The sequence below is a fragment of the Pantherophis guttatus genome, chromosome 8 (assembly GCF_059756535.1).
Source record: "Pantherophis guttatus breed Tessera chromosome 8, ASM5975653v1, whole genome shotgun sequence".
NCBI lineage: Eukaryota > Metazoa > Chordata > Lepidosauria > Squamata > Colubridae > Pantherophis > Pantherophis guttatus.
In genome coordinates this window covers 63,048,065-63,066,385 of record NC_142070.1, presented here as the reverse complement: position 1 = coordinate 63,066,385, position 18,321 = coordinate 63,048,065, and the positions used below count along the sequence as shown (strand labels likewise).

The 18,321-nt window shown below is 35.9% G+C and overlaps 1 protein-coding gene across 3 annotated transcripts in view; it reads right to left on the bottom strand.

The window, feature by feature from the left end:
- Positions 1-14,406: 14,406 nt before the first annotated feature.
- Positions 14,407-18,321, bottom strand: part of GLRB (glycine receptor beta) — a 57,658-nt gene continuing 53,743 nt past the window's right edge. For all 3 annotated transcript variants that reach the window (XM_034432868.3, XM_034432870.3, XM_034432869.3), the window contains exon 10: positions 14,407-15,258. In XM_034432868.3, the coding sequence (XP_034288759.1) occupies positions 14,962-15,258 (297 nt within the window). In that variant the 3' untranslated portion in view covers positions 14,407-14,961. The remainder of the gene's footprint in view (positions 15,259-18,321) is intronic.

Genomic DNA, 18,321 nt, shown 5'->3' with positions numbered 1-18,321 from the left:
CTCTGTTTTAGAGCAAGGAGAAGAACACCTTTAACAGTAGCAATGTAATTTTATTGTGTTTGAATTTTAGGGCAAATCCACAAACTCTATACTATTCCTGTTAAAAAGACGTTTATATTTTATTCCTAAATACCAAATAAGATATCTCTGTGTACCAATTTATTATGGTCCCTATGGCTTCTGAACAATGATGATGGAGCTTATCCTTTGTTTTCCTTGTCTTACAACATTTAGCTTCACTTTCCATTTTTAAAAATTTAAAATATAAGAGGTTCAACTTTTTGTTTTTCCTAATGTATTTGAATTTGCTTCACCTCCTAATGTGACTTTTTGTTTCAGATTTTAATGCAGATTGGCAAGAATATCTACCAGTTATTTTCAAATAACAAGAAGAAGAGGAGGAGGAGGAGGAGATGGAGGAGGAGGAAGAAGAAGAGAAGAAGAGGAAGAAGAAGAAGAAGAAGAAGAAGAAGAGGAAGAGGAAGAGGAAGAGGAAGAGGAAGAGGAAGAGGAAGAGGAAGAGGAAGAGGAAGAGGAAGAAGAAGAAGAAGAAGAAGAAGAAGAGGAAGAAGAAGAAGAGGAAGAAGAAGAAGAAGAAGAAGAAGAAGAAGAAGAAGAAGAAGAAGAAGAAGAAGAAGAAGAAGAAGTGATTGAAAGAGTTACAGTACAGACATTTAACCCAGCAATATTCCCACCTTCCCTTAAGGCTGTGGAGAAAGTCCCTTGTGATGGAGGGGGCCTCAATGGGCCATAACCTTATCTCTTTTACAATCTACTAGAACAAATGAGCCTCACAAGCAGTTTACACTAAACTGTTTTTATTTACATAAAATAAAACAAGGTCTATTCAAAAAGAATATTAGATGTCATTCTCTTTCTTAAGTGTCCTGTCAGCTCTCTGGTGCAATCGCTCTATGTGATTGGAGTTTGGGCTTTTCTTCCTCAGAAGGAAGAGGCTTTAGTGACTTCAGCTCTGCCTCTGATCCTGAAGAGAAGAGAATGTCTGCTGGAAAGCATCTCCTTTTATACTGTCACAATGGCAGTTAGGGGAGGGCATAGAAAAGCCTGGGAGATTCAAAGTCAAGAGCTGCTCTCTGATTGGCTTATTTAATTGTCTAAGTCAAAGGCCATTAATAGGCACAGCAACTGTGAGGGAATTTTTCTCTCACATCCCTAATGGCTGTTCTTATGCTTAGTGCAGCCATCACAGTTATGAGCAAACTGTCCAAAGTGCACTCATGTTATCTATGTGCAAGCAAGCTTCAATTTCAAAAAGCAAAAAAACAAACAAACATAAGCTTAAACTGCCTCCAGTTTGCAAGAAGCTTGAACATGTTTTTTGTCTGTCCCTGACCACCAAATGGAAAGACCCCCCTCAAACATTGGATGATGGGTGGGCTATGACAACTTGATAGTTTGGTATATTTTTCTTTGTCATATTTGCGCATTTTCAAAGTCAATTTGTTCAATACTTTTACTGAATAACCTTGTGTCTCTTATTTTGAAAATACTTTTTCAAGATTTTATCTCTCTAAATGTGTTTCAGATTCTGGTAATGAAAAAGAAAATTCTCCTTTTCCTTGGAGGTTATATATCTGAACCATGAAACTCAAAACAGATTTTAGTTCTAAGTGCTAATGAATCTTCATCAGAATTAAAGTTTTTTTTTTCAATTATTTATTTATTTATTTGTTTATTTGTTTAAATTTCTATACCGCCCTTCTCCAATGTAGGACTCAGGGCGGTGAACAGCCAAAGTAAAAACAAGACATACATACAAAACATACAAAATCTAAAATCTGTTTAAAATAATTAAATAATTTTGGCCGTAATTAAAACATTCCAATTTAAAATCCGTTTAAAATTTGACTCAAGCCAGCTAAAATTAGCTAAAATAATAATTTAACTAGTGGCATATCAGTCCTGAAAATTTATATTCATGACTCTTTATTTCAAGATGGATTTCTCAAAACAGATTAATGCAAGATATAGTTCCATTGAAATTAATAAGATTTTCATTAGAACAGTTTAGGGTCAGATTCAAAATTCCTTCTGCATGTAATAAATAATCTGAGTCTTTAGTTCCTGTGAATACTATATTATTTAGTCATTCTGTTGTCATTTTATTTACAGTATCTTAACATGAGCAGTTTGGGAGAACTACCAATCAAGTATCTACTTATTTACATATTTATTTGTTTATTTAAGATATAAACAAGCTCTTTATATTGTGAATCAGCCAGTTTTTTTCACCTACTATAAGGTTAAAAGAATAACAGATCAAAGACAAAGTACAGTTGTTTTCTTATGTTTGGTAATTTCCATTTTCGTAATTATATCCAGATTAAGAAAAGAATTCCACCGTAATGAAATCTCTCACAGAATAGTAAATCACACACACACAGTATATATAAACCTGATGTACTGAACAACTCTGTTTTTTTATTTTATTTTATTTTAAATTTGATTTATATGCCGCCCTTCTCTGGAGACTCAGGGCAGCTTACAATGCATTAAGTAATAGTCTTCATATTTTTGTATATTTATACAAAGTCAGCTTATTGCCCCCACAAACTGGGTCCTCAATTTACCTACCTTAGAAAGGATGGAAGGCTGAGTCAACCTTGAGCCTGGTGAGATTCGAATTTACAGTAATTGCAGACAGCTGGTGTTAATCACAATGCTATCAATCTGCTGAGCCACCAGGCCCATGTTGCATATTAAACTTGGGTTAATTTACTTGGGTTAATTTATTCTGTGTAATAATGTAGATTAGATTATTGATTGGAGTAACTAGGTTTAATTTCACATATCATTTTATAGCTTCATGGATACAATGAGCAAATGGGCTTCCTTTTCATCATAGTACACCTTCCAGATAACAAGGATATATCTTTAATCATAAAGAATATTACAGGAGACTTTTTTTCAGTTATCTGTGGTTTTACTGTCTCCTTCTCACAATTATAGCACTCTTCATGTGTGCTTGAACTGAGTTTCATGCCTGGCTATTTTTTTACCTATTTGATAAACAGATAATCAAGGCGAAAATAAATAAGAGCATCCATATTAATTCACAAATAAAAGCAGATCCAAGGTGACCAGTTTTAGCAACAAAAATATTGTAGGTAAGGAGAACTTAATCTCTCAGATACACACAATCTTCATTTGCCCAGTTTAGATAAAAAAATGAAACAATATATATTTTGAATATAGAGTAGACATATTATAGATTTGCAGGTTCAAACCACTGCAGGTATTTGGGGGAAATAAAACCTTTTGGGGAAGAATAGACTCAGTCACAATAGACAATACTTTGTTATATTCTCAAATGGTTTAATTTAGTTTAATTTTGGTATCAGAATTAAAATGTTGTAAAGCAGGAATAAGTTTTACTGCATCTTCCGCTGCATACCTTTTGTTCCAAACAATTTTTCCTTGGTTTATATATAAATAAGGAAAACATATGAGCAGTGAATATCACTGCCTTCATCATGTTTGTATTGACATATGTTAGATAAATAAATGTATCACCTCCTGACAGTACTTGATTAATGTAGACAATCGCCGGGAAAAAAATAGGAATGGTATGCCAATATACTTTAGAAGTATTCGCAAGCTGACTCTTAACAACATTTGCTTTATTAAATCCATATTTCAACCAGCATGATTCTTCAGCTTTCTATTGTGGTGTAATAATATGGATGTATTATCTTTCAAACAATGTAACATCTTTGTTTTTTGTTAAGTTTAGTTTCAAATTCTTTGAAAGAGTTTAGGAAAGATATTCTAAGCAAATTATGAAATTTTATTTATTTTTAAAATACCTGTCATCTGAAAACTTTTAAGGCCTAAAAATCAAGGCAAACATTAGAAGCTTAAAATAATATTGGTAGCTTTGTTTATAGCAGTGCCATTTTCTGAATCATTTTTGCCCATGAAACATATTATAACTCTGTTGATGTTTAGGTACCCAATAGGTGTTAATATCTAAAAATTTATCCTAGTATTGTATTAATTAAAGACCAGTGATTGTGTTATAGATATTGTAGGAAGAGAGCTGTATTCATCTATGATGGCAAAAAATCAAGAATCTGGCAGCATCTTCCCCAACTAAAGTTTTTATTAAAAAGCACAACCTTGCATGAGCTCAAGCAATTTTCATCAGATACTGTACATAGAGTGGTAAAGCTGAAACAGGTTTTAAACTGGGATGAGGGAGAGGGGAAAGATGAAGGGGAAGATAAACTGGTTATCCAGATCAGATTACATGTGAGATCCATTGCTTTGCAAGTACCTAATCAATTAAGAATTTTAAAAAACCATTGTATGTGTTGATGCCTTCTGAGATTGACTTAAACTTTTTTGCTGTAAATGAATTCAATAATTACTCACTTAATGGTGCTGTTAAAGTCCCACTTTTCTATTATGGTTACTTTGAGGTCTGCTGTGGAATGTCCTGGGATACTGAAATGTTCAGATGTTACTTAGTTCTTGCTTTGAGTTCTGATGACAAAGTTGTATACATTAATTCTTTTGCACAACATTTTCCTGTTTGGCTTATGTAGAAACTACTGAGATGTTGTTGACAGATCACACCACTTACAATATTATAACAATGTGACTTCCCCTGGCTATCCTAATTTAAATCCTACATCAGTTTATATGCATTTGATTACATGAGCTATAGCTAACTGAAGCTTATGCCTTTTAATAATGTTTTAGATATTATCAGACTGCTGACTTAAGTTGGACAGTTTATGTTGTATAGTGAATACAATGTTAATGATAAGGAATTTCTTAATGTATTTTAAGGCATTTTTTAAATTTGTTTTTTTTTTTTACCTACTTATATTACCTGGATACATGGTACATGTGAGGTAGTGTATGCATAGTTTAATTAAATAAAACCATTAAAATATTTAAAATACAATGAAAAGTAGGCAGAAGGAACAGTCTTGTCTACAGTGGGAAAGCTGAACTTTTAAGTCTTCCAATATATTCTTCTGCCAATGAAAGGAGAGGAAAAACATTTATGTTTTCTCCCAATTTCAATCAAAAACAAGTTGTATAACCTTGATAATACTGATTGTCAGATTACTTTGAAATATGTGCTGGTGTTAGCTGAAAAAGCCCTTCATGACTTGGTCAGTGCAGAACTTCAAACAGATTCACTCTGTCCTTGAGATTCTGTAGGCCAAGGCTTGTGTTTCTTCCAAATTTCTGTCATATGACAGCTCTACTTTTCTGGTTGCTCACTGCAATCAGACTGGCCTCCTTCCTGGTTGTTTTAGGAAATTATTAAAAATAGGACTTTTTTTTTTTTTTGCAGAGTCTATCAGTATCAGCACCCACATCTCTTGTTGTTGTTGTTCTCTCCTATTTGGGCTTTCTTTGGATTTGGATTTAATGGTGTCTTTTTTAAAAAATCTATTGTTTTTATTATCATACTGTGACCACCAAAAGGCAGATGATTATGGCAGAATAAATAAATGAGAAGATCATGCTGTGACAGCCCTGTTTTTGGTAGTTTCTGAAGAACAAAAATAACACAGGGGTGACTGTTAACTTGAACTATTTCTCCAAGTCTGTTAGGAGGCCCTCAGACAAATCAGGAATGCAGTCCAAAAGCCCTTCAAATAAGTTTTAAATTGTCTTCTATTATTTTAATTTAACTATGATCATAGACAAAGTCTTTTGTTTTCTTTAAAGGTACATAGCTTCTTTCCTGAGCCAAAATACTTTTTAGCTCAATTAGCAGGTTTAATCATTTTCTCAGCAAGTGAATTTCTTTTATAAATTGATTAATTTCTGGTTCAGTGTTGTATATTAGTGAGTGTTGTATATTAGTGAAAAAGATAATGTTTTCTTCAATCTAATCTAATTTGAATTAAATTTCTGGCAACAATTGTTTGTGAACTCTGTAAACATTTTTATACTTCTGATTTATCTTTATTTTTTGATATCTTTCATGTTTAGAATAGAATAGAATTATTTATTGGCCAAGTGTGATTGGACACACAAGGAATTTGTCTCTAGTGCCTAAGCTCTCAATGTACATACAAGCAACAAATCATGATCATAATCATAAAGTACAAGCATCATTAATAAGATACTCAGTGATAGTCATAGGATTCTAAATAATCAATCAACATAAATAGGATACTAAATAAATGCAATCAACATAAATCATAAGATACAAACAAAAAGTTATAGTCATAAGAAGCTAAGGAAATGGGTAATAGGAAAGATGAGAAGGATAATAGTAATACAGCCTACTAGGTGGTTTCACATCCCAGGGCATAAGACAGTATTGTGGGAATTAGTTGTTTAGCAGAGTGATGCCATGGGAGAAAAAACTGTCCTTGTGCCTAGTTGTTTTGGTGTGCAATGCCCTATAGCCATGATGGCAAACCTATGCCACACATGCCCGAGGTGGCACGCAGAGCCATCTTTCCGTGCACGTGAGCTGAAACCCAACTCACCTGTAGCTGCACATGCGTGGGCGCCCCAGATGGTGTTCAGGCCTCCGGGATACATGCGTGCAATTCAGGGGACCCAGCTGGTTTTCGAAGCTCATCTGCACATTTTGTGCATGCACACTCATTTGCACGTGTGTGTGCATGTATAGACGGCATTCATGTGCATACACTGCATGTGCAAAAACTGTGCGCATATGCAGATGGTGCAATTGAACATGCAGCGCACAGGGGGTGCAGCGCGAAACCTGCTCACATGTGCAGATTGTGTGAATGTGCATGCAGCACATGGGTGTGTGTGCAAAAGCCGCGTGCATGCTCAGATGGTATGGTTGCATGTTCAGTGCATGGGTGTGTGTGCGAAAGCCATGTGCATGTGCAGATGGTGCAGTTGTGTGCACAATGCATGGGGAAGGAGCCGTGCATTAGCGCGGAAAGCACACAAGTGGAAAGCGTGCACCTGTTCGGCACTTGGTGAGTAAAAGATTTGTCACCACTCCCCTATAGCATTGTCTTGAGGGAATAAGTTGAAACAGTTTATGTCCAGGATGTGAGGGGTCTGTAGTTATTTTCACAGCCCTCTTTCTGGCTCATGCAGTATACAGGTCTTCAATGGAAGGCAGGCTGGTTGCAGTTGTTTTTTATGCAGTCCTAACTATCCATTGAAATCCGTGTCTGTCTTGTTTGGTTGCTGTGCCAAACCAGACAGTTGTAGAGGTGCAAATGACAGGCTCAATAATTCCTTTGTAGAACTGTTTCAGCAGTTCCTTGGGAGTCTGAGCTTTCTAAGTAACCGCAGGAAGAACATTCTTTGTTGTGGTTTTTTGATGACGTTTTTGATGTTTGGTGTCCATTTTAAGTCCTGAGATATTATAGACCCTAGAAACTGGAAGTCTTTACTATTGATACTGTGCTGTCTAGTATTTTAAGAGGCGGTAGAATAGGAGAGCTTTTTCTAAAATCTACTATCTACAATTTTGAGTGTGTTCAGTTTTGAGTGTGTTTATATGGTATTCCTCTTTAAACAGAGGGTGGGGGAAGGAGGGAGGATACAGAGAAAGAGATATGAATATTTTACATAAATTTAATGTTGGAAATTATATAATACAGTATTCGGTGATTCAATGAATAAAGCTATACTGTCAAGTCTGTTCCAACTTAGACCCTTAGGAAAGAAAGACCCTCGACTCCATTTCTTTGAAGTGAAAGGTTCTGTTACTAAAGTCAAGTGACTACAGTGAAAGTAAAGCTGGATCTGAGTACTCCCATGCAAAGGTTACAATTTTCTCTTTCCCCTGGCCCTCTCCCCTTAACCAGTCCATCAATGTCCAATCATATTTGTGTTTGATGTTATGGGAACATCTTTGAGGTTTGGTGCCTCTCAATGTAGTTTTGCATTCTGTTCTCAGGCTATGTGTTCTTGGCAGCTGGTTTATGCCGCTTGACACCTTGGTTTCTGTCAGCTTGTCTTCTTCTCATCAGAATCAGAATATGGGAATAAAATAAAATGTTATATGTACCTTTTGGGTGAGTTCTTTATGGTCCAGTTAATAATCTCACTGGATTGTATTATAATATTACATAGGTTAGTCTAGGTTTGGATTGCTTATTAGAACTATGATAATGTGATCATACAGAACATTGTGATCTAATTGTAATCTGCAGTGTGCACACACCAATTCAGTTCATTTAATTATAATAGCATATTTCCAAAGCTTTTTTCAGTGGCATGACATCATAGATGTAGCATTCCCAACAATGTTTTGTTGGTTTGTTGATTGTTTGCACCAAGACTGCTGGAGAAAAATGTACATGGTTAAAATAAGTAAATGGTATGCTGAAGAAAGAGGGTAATTACAGATATTGGAACTACAAAGGGGCTAAAAATCTGTGCGCTTGTAATTGTCAGCAGGTTACTAGATTGGTTTAAAATAATGATGTGGCCTTTCAGGGATTGACTCTAAATAGTGTAGATAATTTACAGTTCTGACTGAGGTATGCTCTGCAGTACTTTAATACATTCAAAGAGGACCATGTCTTTCTTTCCCTCTAGGAAAATAGGGAAATACATGTATTACCTTGAGCAATTCATATAAAAGATGCAATATATATTTTTATTTATTAAACAAATTTATATGGCCATCCAATTCATACAGGTGACTCCAGATGGCTTTACAAAATTAAAAATCCATAATGCAAAATCCCATAAAGCCTCCCCACACCCCTATGGTGGCAACAAACACAACCAAATGTAAACAAACCAGCTACTTGATCATCTTTTTGTCAACCTAGAGTTCACAGGACTGCTGCAGAAAAACATCTTCAGAACCTTCTGATAAACTCTCAATGTGGGCTAATTTTAATTCTGCTAAATCTTATTCCATATGGAGGCAGCCATCACAAAGAAAGCCCTTTTTATTGATCCTACTAGATGTACTTTTCTGACGGAACCTTCAATATATCCTGCCTTCCTGCTTTGGTGGACTAGGTAGATATAATTGGAGAGAGGAATTCTACAAACAACCTGGCCCCAAGCCATCTAGGGCTTTAAAGTTGATAAATTGCAATTGAATGGATCATGAAGCAAATCAGAAACTAATGTCGCTTTCACAAAAGAGGTGACACATGTTACAAACCTAGACTGAATATATTATATTGTTTATGTTTAGTGCTCATTAAGATCTATTACATTTTGCACAAATATATTTTTTATGGCTAACAAATCTGGCTGCAAACATTTCTGTAAATATTGGATGGCAGTAAATAATTAGATTTTTTCCATATTTCTTTGATGCCATCCAGTAGTCATCCAGATTTTTGTGATCCAAATCTGGATTATTCATTTTCTGAATATCCATTTCTATGCCAAGAATCAGTCAGTGCTGTACTGTTCATAGTTGAACAAACAAGTAACTGAATTTTAAAACCTAGCAATATTTAAAGCAAATTTAGATTAAGTGCTGGGAAAGTTCCATGATATTGTGAATGTGAAGTAAACACAATCAAGCCAGATCAAAGCCAAAGGTTCAAGTACAGATTAGGCAAAACCTGCCTCAAAAACAGTACCTCTGTGAGGGATCTTGGAATCCTAGTGAATAATCACTTAAACATGAGCCCGCAGTGTGCGTCAAGAGCCAAAAAGGATAACTCAATCCTTGGTTGTATAAACAGGCATATAATATATTATATATATTAAAATTATGTGAGGTATTAGTACCACTTTATAAAGGCTTAGTAAGACCACACCTGGAATACTGCATCCAGTTTTGGTCACCACATTACAAAAAAGATGTTGAGAGTTTGGAAAGTGCAAAGAAGATGATTAAGAGCCTGGAGACAAAAACATATGAAGAATGGTTGCAAGAATTGGATAAGGTCAGTCTAGAGAAAAGAAGGGCTAGGGGTGACATGATAGCAGTATTCCAGTATTTGAGGGGCTGCCACAAAGAAGAGAGGGTCAATTTATTTTCCAAAGCAAGAAAGCAAGACAAGAAACAATGAGTGGAAACTAATCAAGGAGAGAAGCAACCTGCAATTAAGGAGAAACTTCTTAACAGTGAGGACAGTTAATCAGTGGAACAGCTTGCCTTCAGACATTGTAGGTGCTTCATCCCTGGAGGTTTTTAAGAACAGACTGGTCAGCCACCTATCTTAAATGGTAGGTCTCCTGCTTGAGCAGGGAGTTGGACTAGAAGGCCTCCAAGATCCTTCCAGCTCTATTCTGATTGAAAACCCTTCCAAAGAAGGCAAAGAGCTGGCAGAGGATTGGCAAATAGGCTATCAAGCAGGCAGAGAAAGAAAGAAGGAGAGAGGGGGGAAAGAAAGAAAGAGAAAGAAAGAAAGAGAGAGAGAGAGAGAGAGAGAGAGAAAGAGAAAGAGAAAGAGAAAGAGAAAGAGAAAGAGAAAGAGAAAGAGAAAGAGAAAGAAAGAATGAAAGAAAGAAAGAATGAAAGAAAGAAAGAAAGGAAGGAAGGAAGGAAGAAAGAAAGAAAGAAAGAAAGAAAGAAAGAAAGAAAGAAAGAAAGAAAGAGAAAGAAAGAAGGAAAGAAAGAAAGAAATTCTGTTTTTATGTTATTTAACAATCAGGTGCATCAAAGGAAGTTTCTGCTGTGTTTGTTATTTTCAGGCATATTTCTTCTTGTTGGATGAGACAACTTACAGATTTTTAATGCTTATGTTGCTTTAAATATATTGAGCTGGTTTTATTTCTAAAAACAATTTTACCAAGTTTTTAAGTTACTCTTAATTCTGCTTATTTAGATATTACATAAGAAGGTCTAATAGTACATTTACTGATGTTATTTATTTACTCTTATTGAGAACTATATTAAATAACCTACCAGTTCCTGGTATACTGGAATTCCATTCCCTGTTTATTGGAGGCTTATAGGACCTTAAATTCAGCCCCTCTCAATGATTCTAGAAAACTCTAGGAAAAGCTGCTTCTCATTTTCTTGCTGGCTAGTAGTTGAAGCTGGGCTAAAGTAACAGGCAGTCTTGTTAATTTATGATAAAACAATCATACTGCTAGTTTGAAGTATTCCTTGGCATGTGTCGTCTTGCTCTTTCCATTGATGTTACAGGAAAATTGAATGAAAGCTCATACACTATATTAACACATAATATTTTTAAATACATGGAATTAAGATGAGTAATATCAACTTCATAGTGAATCATTAACCATAATATATGTGACAGGATTTGCAACACCTAAACAAAATCAAAGTTCTCATAATGCATGAACACAGTTGTATAAGTCAGTCAGACAACTTCAAATCCCACCATAAGGCCAAATGTTTGTTAATGAAATTGTTTGTTTCCTAAATTTTATGATGACTGACCTTCACCATCTCTGGGCAACTTACAAGTAAAATAATTTTTAAAACCCAATAAGAACAAAAAATAAAGAATCAACAGTGACAAAAATGACAAAAACAAGATGGATGGATGGATGGATGGATGGAATGAAGGCAAGCAAACGAAGGGGTATTCATTTACTCTAACAAAAATACCTGGCAGCAGGACAAAGTCTTCAATAAAATTGACATCCTAGTAAAATGAAATAAAAGTGCTTTTCAACGAGAACTACTGACATTAACTACTAAAGGCTTTTTTTTGCAAAATTTGTCAGAATATACCATTCTTTTCCTGTAAAATTTATTTTGGCGTTTTTTCCAGATCATTTTATTCTTGTGAAGAAATGGTTTAATTGTTTCCCCCCATCTCTTAGATATCTCTTATCCATGTTCATCTTCACTTGGTGATATTGTTCCCTCTCTGAAAAAGTCCATAGAAAGAGAACTCATGACGCTTTTCCTACAGATGTACCTGGAAGCCAGGAAGGCTACAGATGATGGAAAGAAGACTTTATGAGGAAAATAATGTATTCATATTCTCAGTCACTTAAGGACAAATTGCAAAAATAGCATCTGCATGATTTTGGAAAGAAAAATGGCCAGAATGGGACACTTGTAACCTAAGAAAGTGGTTTCTAAAGAAACCACTTTCTTCACGTTTTCAAGTTGCCCCATAACTGGCCATTTCTTTGGTGGTAAATGTCCACCTTGTTGCAGAAACTTCTCTTAACCCCCAGGCCATCACTGGCAAATATACTAAGCTACAGTCCTTGCACCTCAGAAGCATAATTATTTGAGCAGCATGGCTTTACTAAGGTGAAAGATCCTACAAATATGTATTCAACGAGATAACTGGAGTCATCTTATTGTCAAATATCCAGACAACTGTATTTTATTTGTGGTATAGATGAAATTGATGATCTTGAAAAATCTGTAGGGTTCAAAGCTTTCTTTCAAAAACTGTTTTTTTTAACTGTACAATTTTGGTGTGGCAAACTAAAGGGAGAACATCAATGTGGGTTGCTTGCTGCAGTTATTTTAATTGTTAAGGCCTATTTTTATGGCTCTGGAAAAGATGGAGTTCTTCTGTTTTAGATTATATGGTTGGTCACTAAATAGAGACATTAAAATTGCATAGTATACTTTGAGATTACAGATTGTACATTGCTACAGATGACATTCTAAGGGCACAATCCTATACTGAAGATTGGCTGGCTGAAAAGTTATACCAACTTTAACTAAGCATTCACTGTAATGCTTATCACTTACAGAGGAAATGAACGATGGGATTTGTTGTACAACACATCTTAAAAGGAATTATCTTATAAAGTATATGTAATGTCTTTATTGGATTTTTTTCAGTTGAATTTTAATGTTGAAATTATTAGCTAATATTTAACTGTTGTGAATATTAAACATAAAATAAAAACAAAAACAGATAGCTTTGAGGGAGAAGATGGGGTAATATTAAAACTGCATGGGGCAGAGATAAATCCAAACTGGGATCCAAATTAGCACATAAGAAAGAGAATTTCCATCTCTGCTGATTATGAAAAGGGTTTGAAAGTATGGTTAATATAAGCGCTGAATAGCTAAATTGGAGTAAGTAAAAAAGAGATGCTGGATAGTAAGGACAAATGAGAATAGGTAATTAATCCTGGCCAATCAGGTAGCATCCTTACAGTCTATTAAGGCAACTGGAAGGATGATTAAGAAAACAATGGACCAATAGAGGGATTGACAAATGCAGAAGTTAGTGGTCCTGATTGGTCATATCATGAATTACTGGGTGGTGTGTCATTACACTCTAACACAGGGTTTCCCAAACTGTGAAGTGTAGCTCTCTTGAGGAGGTGCAGGTAGAGTCCAGGGGAGCTGTGAAGAGCCTTTTAGATACATTCTTAACAATAATCTACCTTTCCCAAAGTTCAGTGTGTTGTTTTCATTGTTCATTGGTGTTCATTTTGTTATGTGGATTTTTATGTGTGTGTAAATTAAATTACGTTAAAAATTAGGCCTGATGGCAAAACCTTTAGGAACTGCTCTTAACATATAATTGCCTTGAAATCATCCTAGGGCGATTAAGCAGATAAGTGTTCTATTTTCTATCTAGGCTAGAATTATATTTCAAATTCTGTACTCTGATTTCTGTGTTTAGGTATTAGAGATAGATGCCCAAGAGATGCCTGCTTTTTCTTTGGCCCTGTACCTGAATTATGTTTTTACCTTTTATCAAGTTTTAGGAATTCCCTCTTCTACCACAGCTTTTAACAGATGTGCAAACATGTGACACTTGAAATCCTGATCCAGTTTTAGTCCATAGCCCAGTGCAATGATCCACTGAGTATTAGATTAACTGTGTGCATTGCAGTTGTCTTGTTGTATTTCCTAGGTCCTTTACTTAACTTTTTTTTCCTCTGTACAGATCTACAGTTCGTATCTTTAGAAGGTTTTGTATGTTCATGGAAGCACCCTATCTATGTGGAATTCAGGGTTATGCTTCTTCTCCTTCCGTGTTGTAAAAGTGGCTATGACAAGAAAAAACAGGCCATATTATGTCTATGAATAGATATAAATCTTTGAATTTGATTTCTCAAATTCTTGCTGGATATGAGGGTTGATACAGTATATGAAGTAGATCAGTAAAACTGTGTGACTGTTGCACTATGTTATCTCTATGTTATTTGTGTGAAATTCAAGTAATGTATTGAGGATATGCTTTGTGGATAGCTATCATTAAAGTGCCAGTACTACTTTGAATATATTCTATGGAAGTATTAATAACATTTTAATATTTTTCAGATTGTTTTCCTTTCCCTTGTCCTATTTAGCACTCAGACTGGCCTATAGAGGCCTTTCTGCTGTCAAGTATTAGTGTATCTTCAGTTTTAGTGTTTATTTGACTAGGTTTACTGGCTATATTCATAGAAAGAAAGTTTTCAGACCCAAACATCTTCAAACAACATGAAGATAAGCCAAAATTTCACTTTGCTATGTTCAGCAGCATTTTTTCTCAAATATTATGATGAAACAGTGTGATGTTGATAAATGACATGATTTTGCAAAATGAGTAATTCTCTGATCTTTATTTTTCACATAGACAAGATCAGCATAATATATACTTTGATCACTTACAAAGTCTACACATTTTGAATTACAACATTAGCTTGTTCTTTCACAGTGCCATTTAACTTTATACAAGAAAAATGGGTATTGTCCTTGAAAGTCATAGATTTTTTTAAAAAAATACTACATATATTAGAATATTGATCTTACTGATACTCAGCGTGCACTTCAATTTCATTGTCAGAAACACTTGGATTCTTGATTATGTCACAAGGGAGTGTTGTCCAATATGTAGTATGCATTGTCTTTCATATATTCCTAAAGCAAGATGTGTATGCTGTACATTTATATACAACAGTTGGTCAAGCACAGACATTGCAGTGTCATGCTTTCATTCAAAATCACGATACTACTCTTTTCCCTTACACATTATAGTCATATTTGGCTTCTAATACTCAGTATATTGTTTTGCAAATGCAAATAGTTGTTGCAAGGTGGCCTTCATGATGTAATGAAATGGTGTATATTGCACACACTTTTTTTTTTTTAAAAAGGGATTATCATAAATAGACAGACCAGTATATGACATTGAAGAAGAGGAAGCAAAATGGAAATAGTGCTCTTGCATAAAGATCAATTCGCTTTGCTGCTGATGGGATGACAGGTTTGGGAGGAGGAGGCTTCTTGTTGTTCTTTGCCTGAGACTTTCCAAGACCATTGTTGACCTCAATGGGTTTTCCGTAACAGTCATAATTTGACAATTCAAAATCTCTTGGCAAGCTTCCAACAATGCTGAAGTCATTGGATCTCAGGTCAGATTTGGAGGTACAAACTTTTTTGCATCGGGTCTCCCCAACCTATAAAAACAGTGTAGTAGAAGTTGTGAGTTGATGAAGCATTTCACTACATATTTAGGACATGTGAACATAAATTAAAATTAATTCAATATGGGTTAGGTATTAAATTTATGACTAATTTTAATTGAACTGGTATCTCTTGTTACTAGGACCCTGTAATTATCTCAGTTATTGCTTTATTCTAATATTCAAATGCCAACTTTCCATGTTTTCATTTTATTTGTTTCAATCAATTATTGTAATTGAATTTTATATTGTTGATTATAAAAAGTTATGATTACAATAATAAAACAGACCATAATATAATAAAATGTAACTATTTAAGATATTACCATAAAATTAAAGTAATTCAGTAATAACAATATCATTCCCAGACATAGCTGTAGATGCAACAAAATATGAACTCTTAAGTCTCTAAGTCCTATTGAATAATTACATTTATATTGCTTTGCAATGCTTTGTAGGTCTGGTTTTGTCTAGTTTCAATAAGTGCTGGGTGGGAGAAACTATTCTATATGTGGGAGACCATAAATTCAAAATATTGGTCCAGGCCGCACCAAATTAATTTTCCACATCTTGGGCTGCTTCTATATGGAGAAGGCAGTCCTATATGTAGCTAGAGGTGAAACCAAGTAGTGTTTTAAAGCTCAAAAATGACACTTTGAATGGTCCCTGGAAACATGATTATTAACCAATGTAGTTCTCACAATGTAAGTGTAATGTAACCAAAGTGGTTCTCACTTGCCACCATGCAGGCAGCTGCATTTTGAACTCTCCTGGCCAGAGCCTCAGTTCTCTTTAAATCAGTAGATATAAGTCAAGGAGGACAATCAAGTCACAAATCTGCTTTTTAAGATGGGATGCCACATCATTCTAAATTATAACTAGAGCAGTGTTCTTGCATAAAGATTAACAGCCACACCATCTTCCTAGAGCTTAATTTGTTTTGTCCCTTCTAGACTTCCACATCTTCCAAACACTGTGTCAGGACTTCCATGATATGGCTTGGCCTGGGTGTTAGCGTACAGCTGATAATGATCCTCAAAAAAAAAGCATAAGCCCTCCCAATGGAATCATGAAGTCATTAAAAAGGTATGTAGTTACTTGGTTGAGTGAGAAACTGAATCTGTCACTAATTTGAGTAGCCTACTTAGTAAGAAAGGGAATCAAGGCAAACAGTATATTCAACCTTTGTACGGGATTCAAAAAGGATTCTATGATCTACAGTACTAAATGCCAGTAAGAGGTCAAGAAAGACTAGAAAACGTACACTTCCCCATCTAGGTCCTGACATAGTTAATCTACCAGAGCAGTCAATGCCATTTTATTTTTCACCAAATCTGAATATTATGTTTGAAAGGAATTCCTCTTAAGGGCTCCACAGCTGAAGCCACCCTATCTCATCAACTTTTCCTAAAAAGGTAAAGTTATGATAGGTTGGTAGTTGTCTAAAGGCTTGTTTAACAGCTAGTGCACCAAAGCCTCTTTAAAGGCACAACTCCTTTCGCCACAGAGGTATTGACTACTTCCCAAATCCAGCTGTGTCTCAGTCCTAAAGAATCCAAAGGAATAATAGGGGTATACACCTGACATACAAGTGGCAAGCTCATGCTAGAGATTGCTCTAACCACTTCATTAGAATCAATAGAGTGAAAAGAATCCAGACGACAATACAAGATACTTTCCAGGACACTATTTCAGACCTTGCCCACAAGGAATCAAGATTGGCAAATTTGAACAATGTTGTCAGACAGGGGTCCTTCAGGAACATTACAGAAGTCAAGTTCCGGCTTAAACAATTTGAAATAACTTTAACCAAAACCAACATCACTGATAAGAGTGAAAAAGCACAAACACTTCATCATCCTTACTGCCACACTGAAGGATCAAACACTGAGTTCTTACTCAAATTCAAATCCACTTTTTGTCTTTCAGCTAGCATTGTTGGCATTGTTTCTCTTTATCTCTTGAAACTCAATAAACTAAAGAGTATCTTGAAATCTACAAACAGAAAGAGAGAAAAGCTTATCAAGCACCCAAGGTACTGCTCTGCTGCAGACTGAGTTTGTATTTGATGGAATAGCACTAGCAATAGCACTTAGACTTATATACCTTCATAGTGCTTTACAGCCCTCTCTCAGTGGTTTAAAGAATCAGCATATTACCTCCAATAATCGGGATCTTAATTTTACTAACCTCGGAAGGATAGAAGGCTGAGTCAACCTTGAGCTGTTTAGAATCAAACTCCTGGAGTGAGCAGTGAGTTAGCCCTACAGTAGTGCATTCTGCATTCTAACCACTGTACCGCCACGGTGCAATTGCTTTCCCATTCAGATGATATAACTTTTCTGAAGCAAAAAACTGATCCAATATTTTCTATCTGCGTGGCTCATACTCATGGTTACCTGGGACAGGCTCACTGTTGCACTGGAGACCCTGACATTCTGGGACTTTCTTGACCCTCTCATAAAGATACGATGACTGAAATTCCCCAGTATAACTGAGGGAATCCCAACATTACCTGCAGCTCAGACTGGGTTCCTACCAAAGATGAGTGCTACACAGACAGGATCTCCATCTTGTCTCTATACGAGGCATCCTCAAACTATGGCCCGCGGGACGGATGTGGCCCACTGGCCCAATTTATCCGGCCCGCGGAGTGGTGGGGTTAAACCCCGCCCCTCGCCCCTCTCCTCCCAGCCACTTCCTGCATAGCTGGCTTTTCCTGGCTAATGGCCCTGGGGAAGCCTCCTCCAGCCGTCGCCCTTATCTTCCACTGTCCAGCCGCACTTCCCACTTCTGCTCATTTCAATGGTTCAACATCACCACACATTGCTGTCGCAAAGGTAAGGCCGAAGGGTGTGGGTGGGCAGGGGAGGAGCTGTGGGCGGGAGGGGGGTTAAAAAAATGAGCCGTTTTTGCCTGGTTTTGACCTGCAGAATACTTCTGGAGGTGGGGGGGGGGGTGAAAGGACAAAAAAACAGGCGAAAATGGTCTGTTTTTTTACCTTCCCCGCCTCCAGAAGATATATATATAGAGAGAGATACAGAGAGAGGGAGAGAC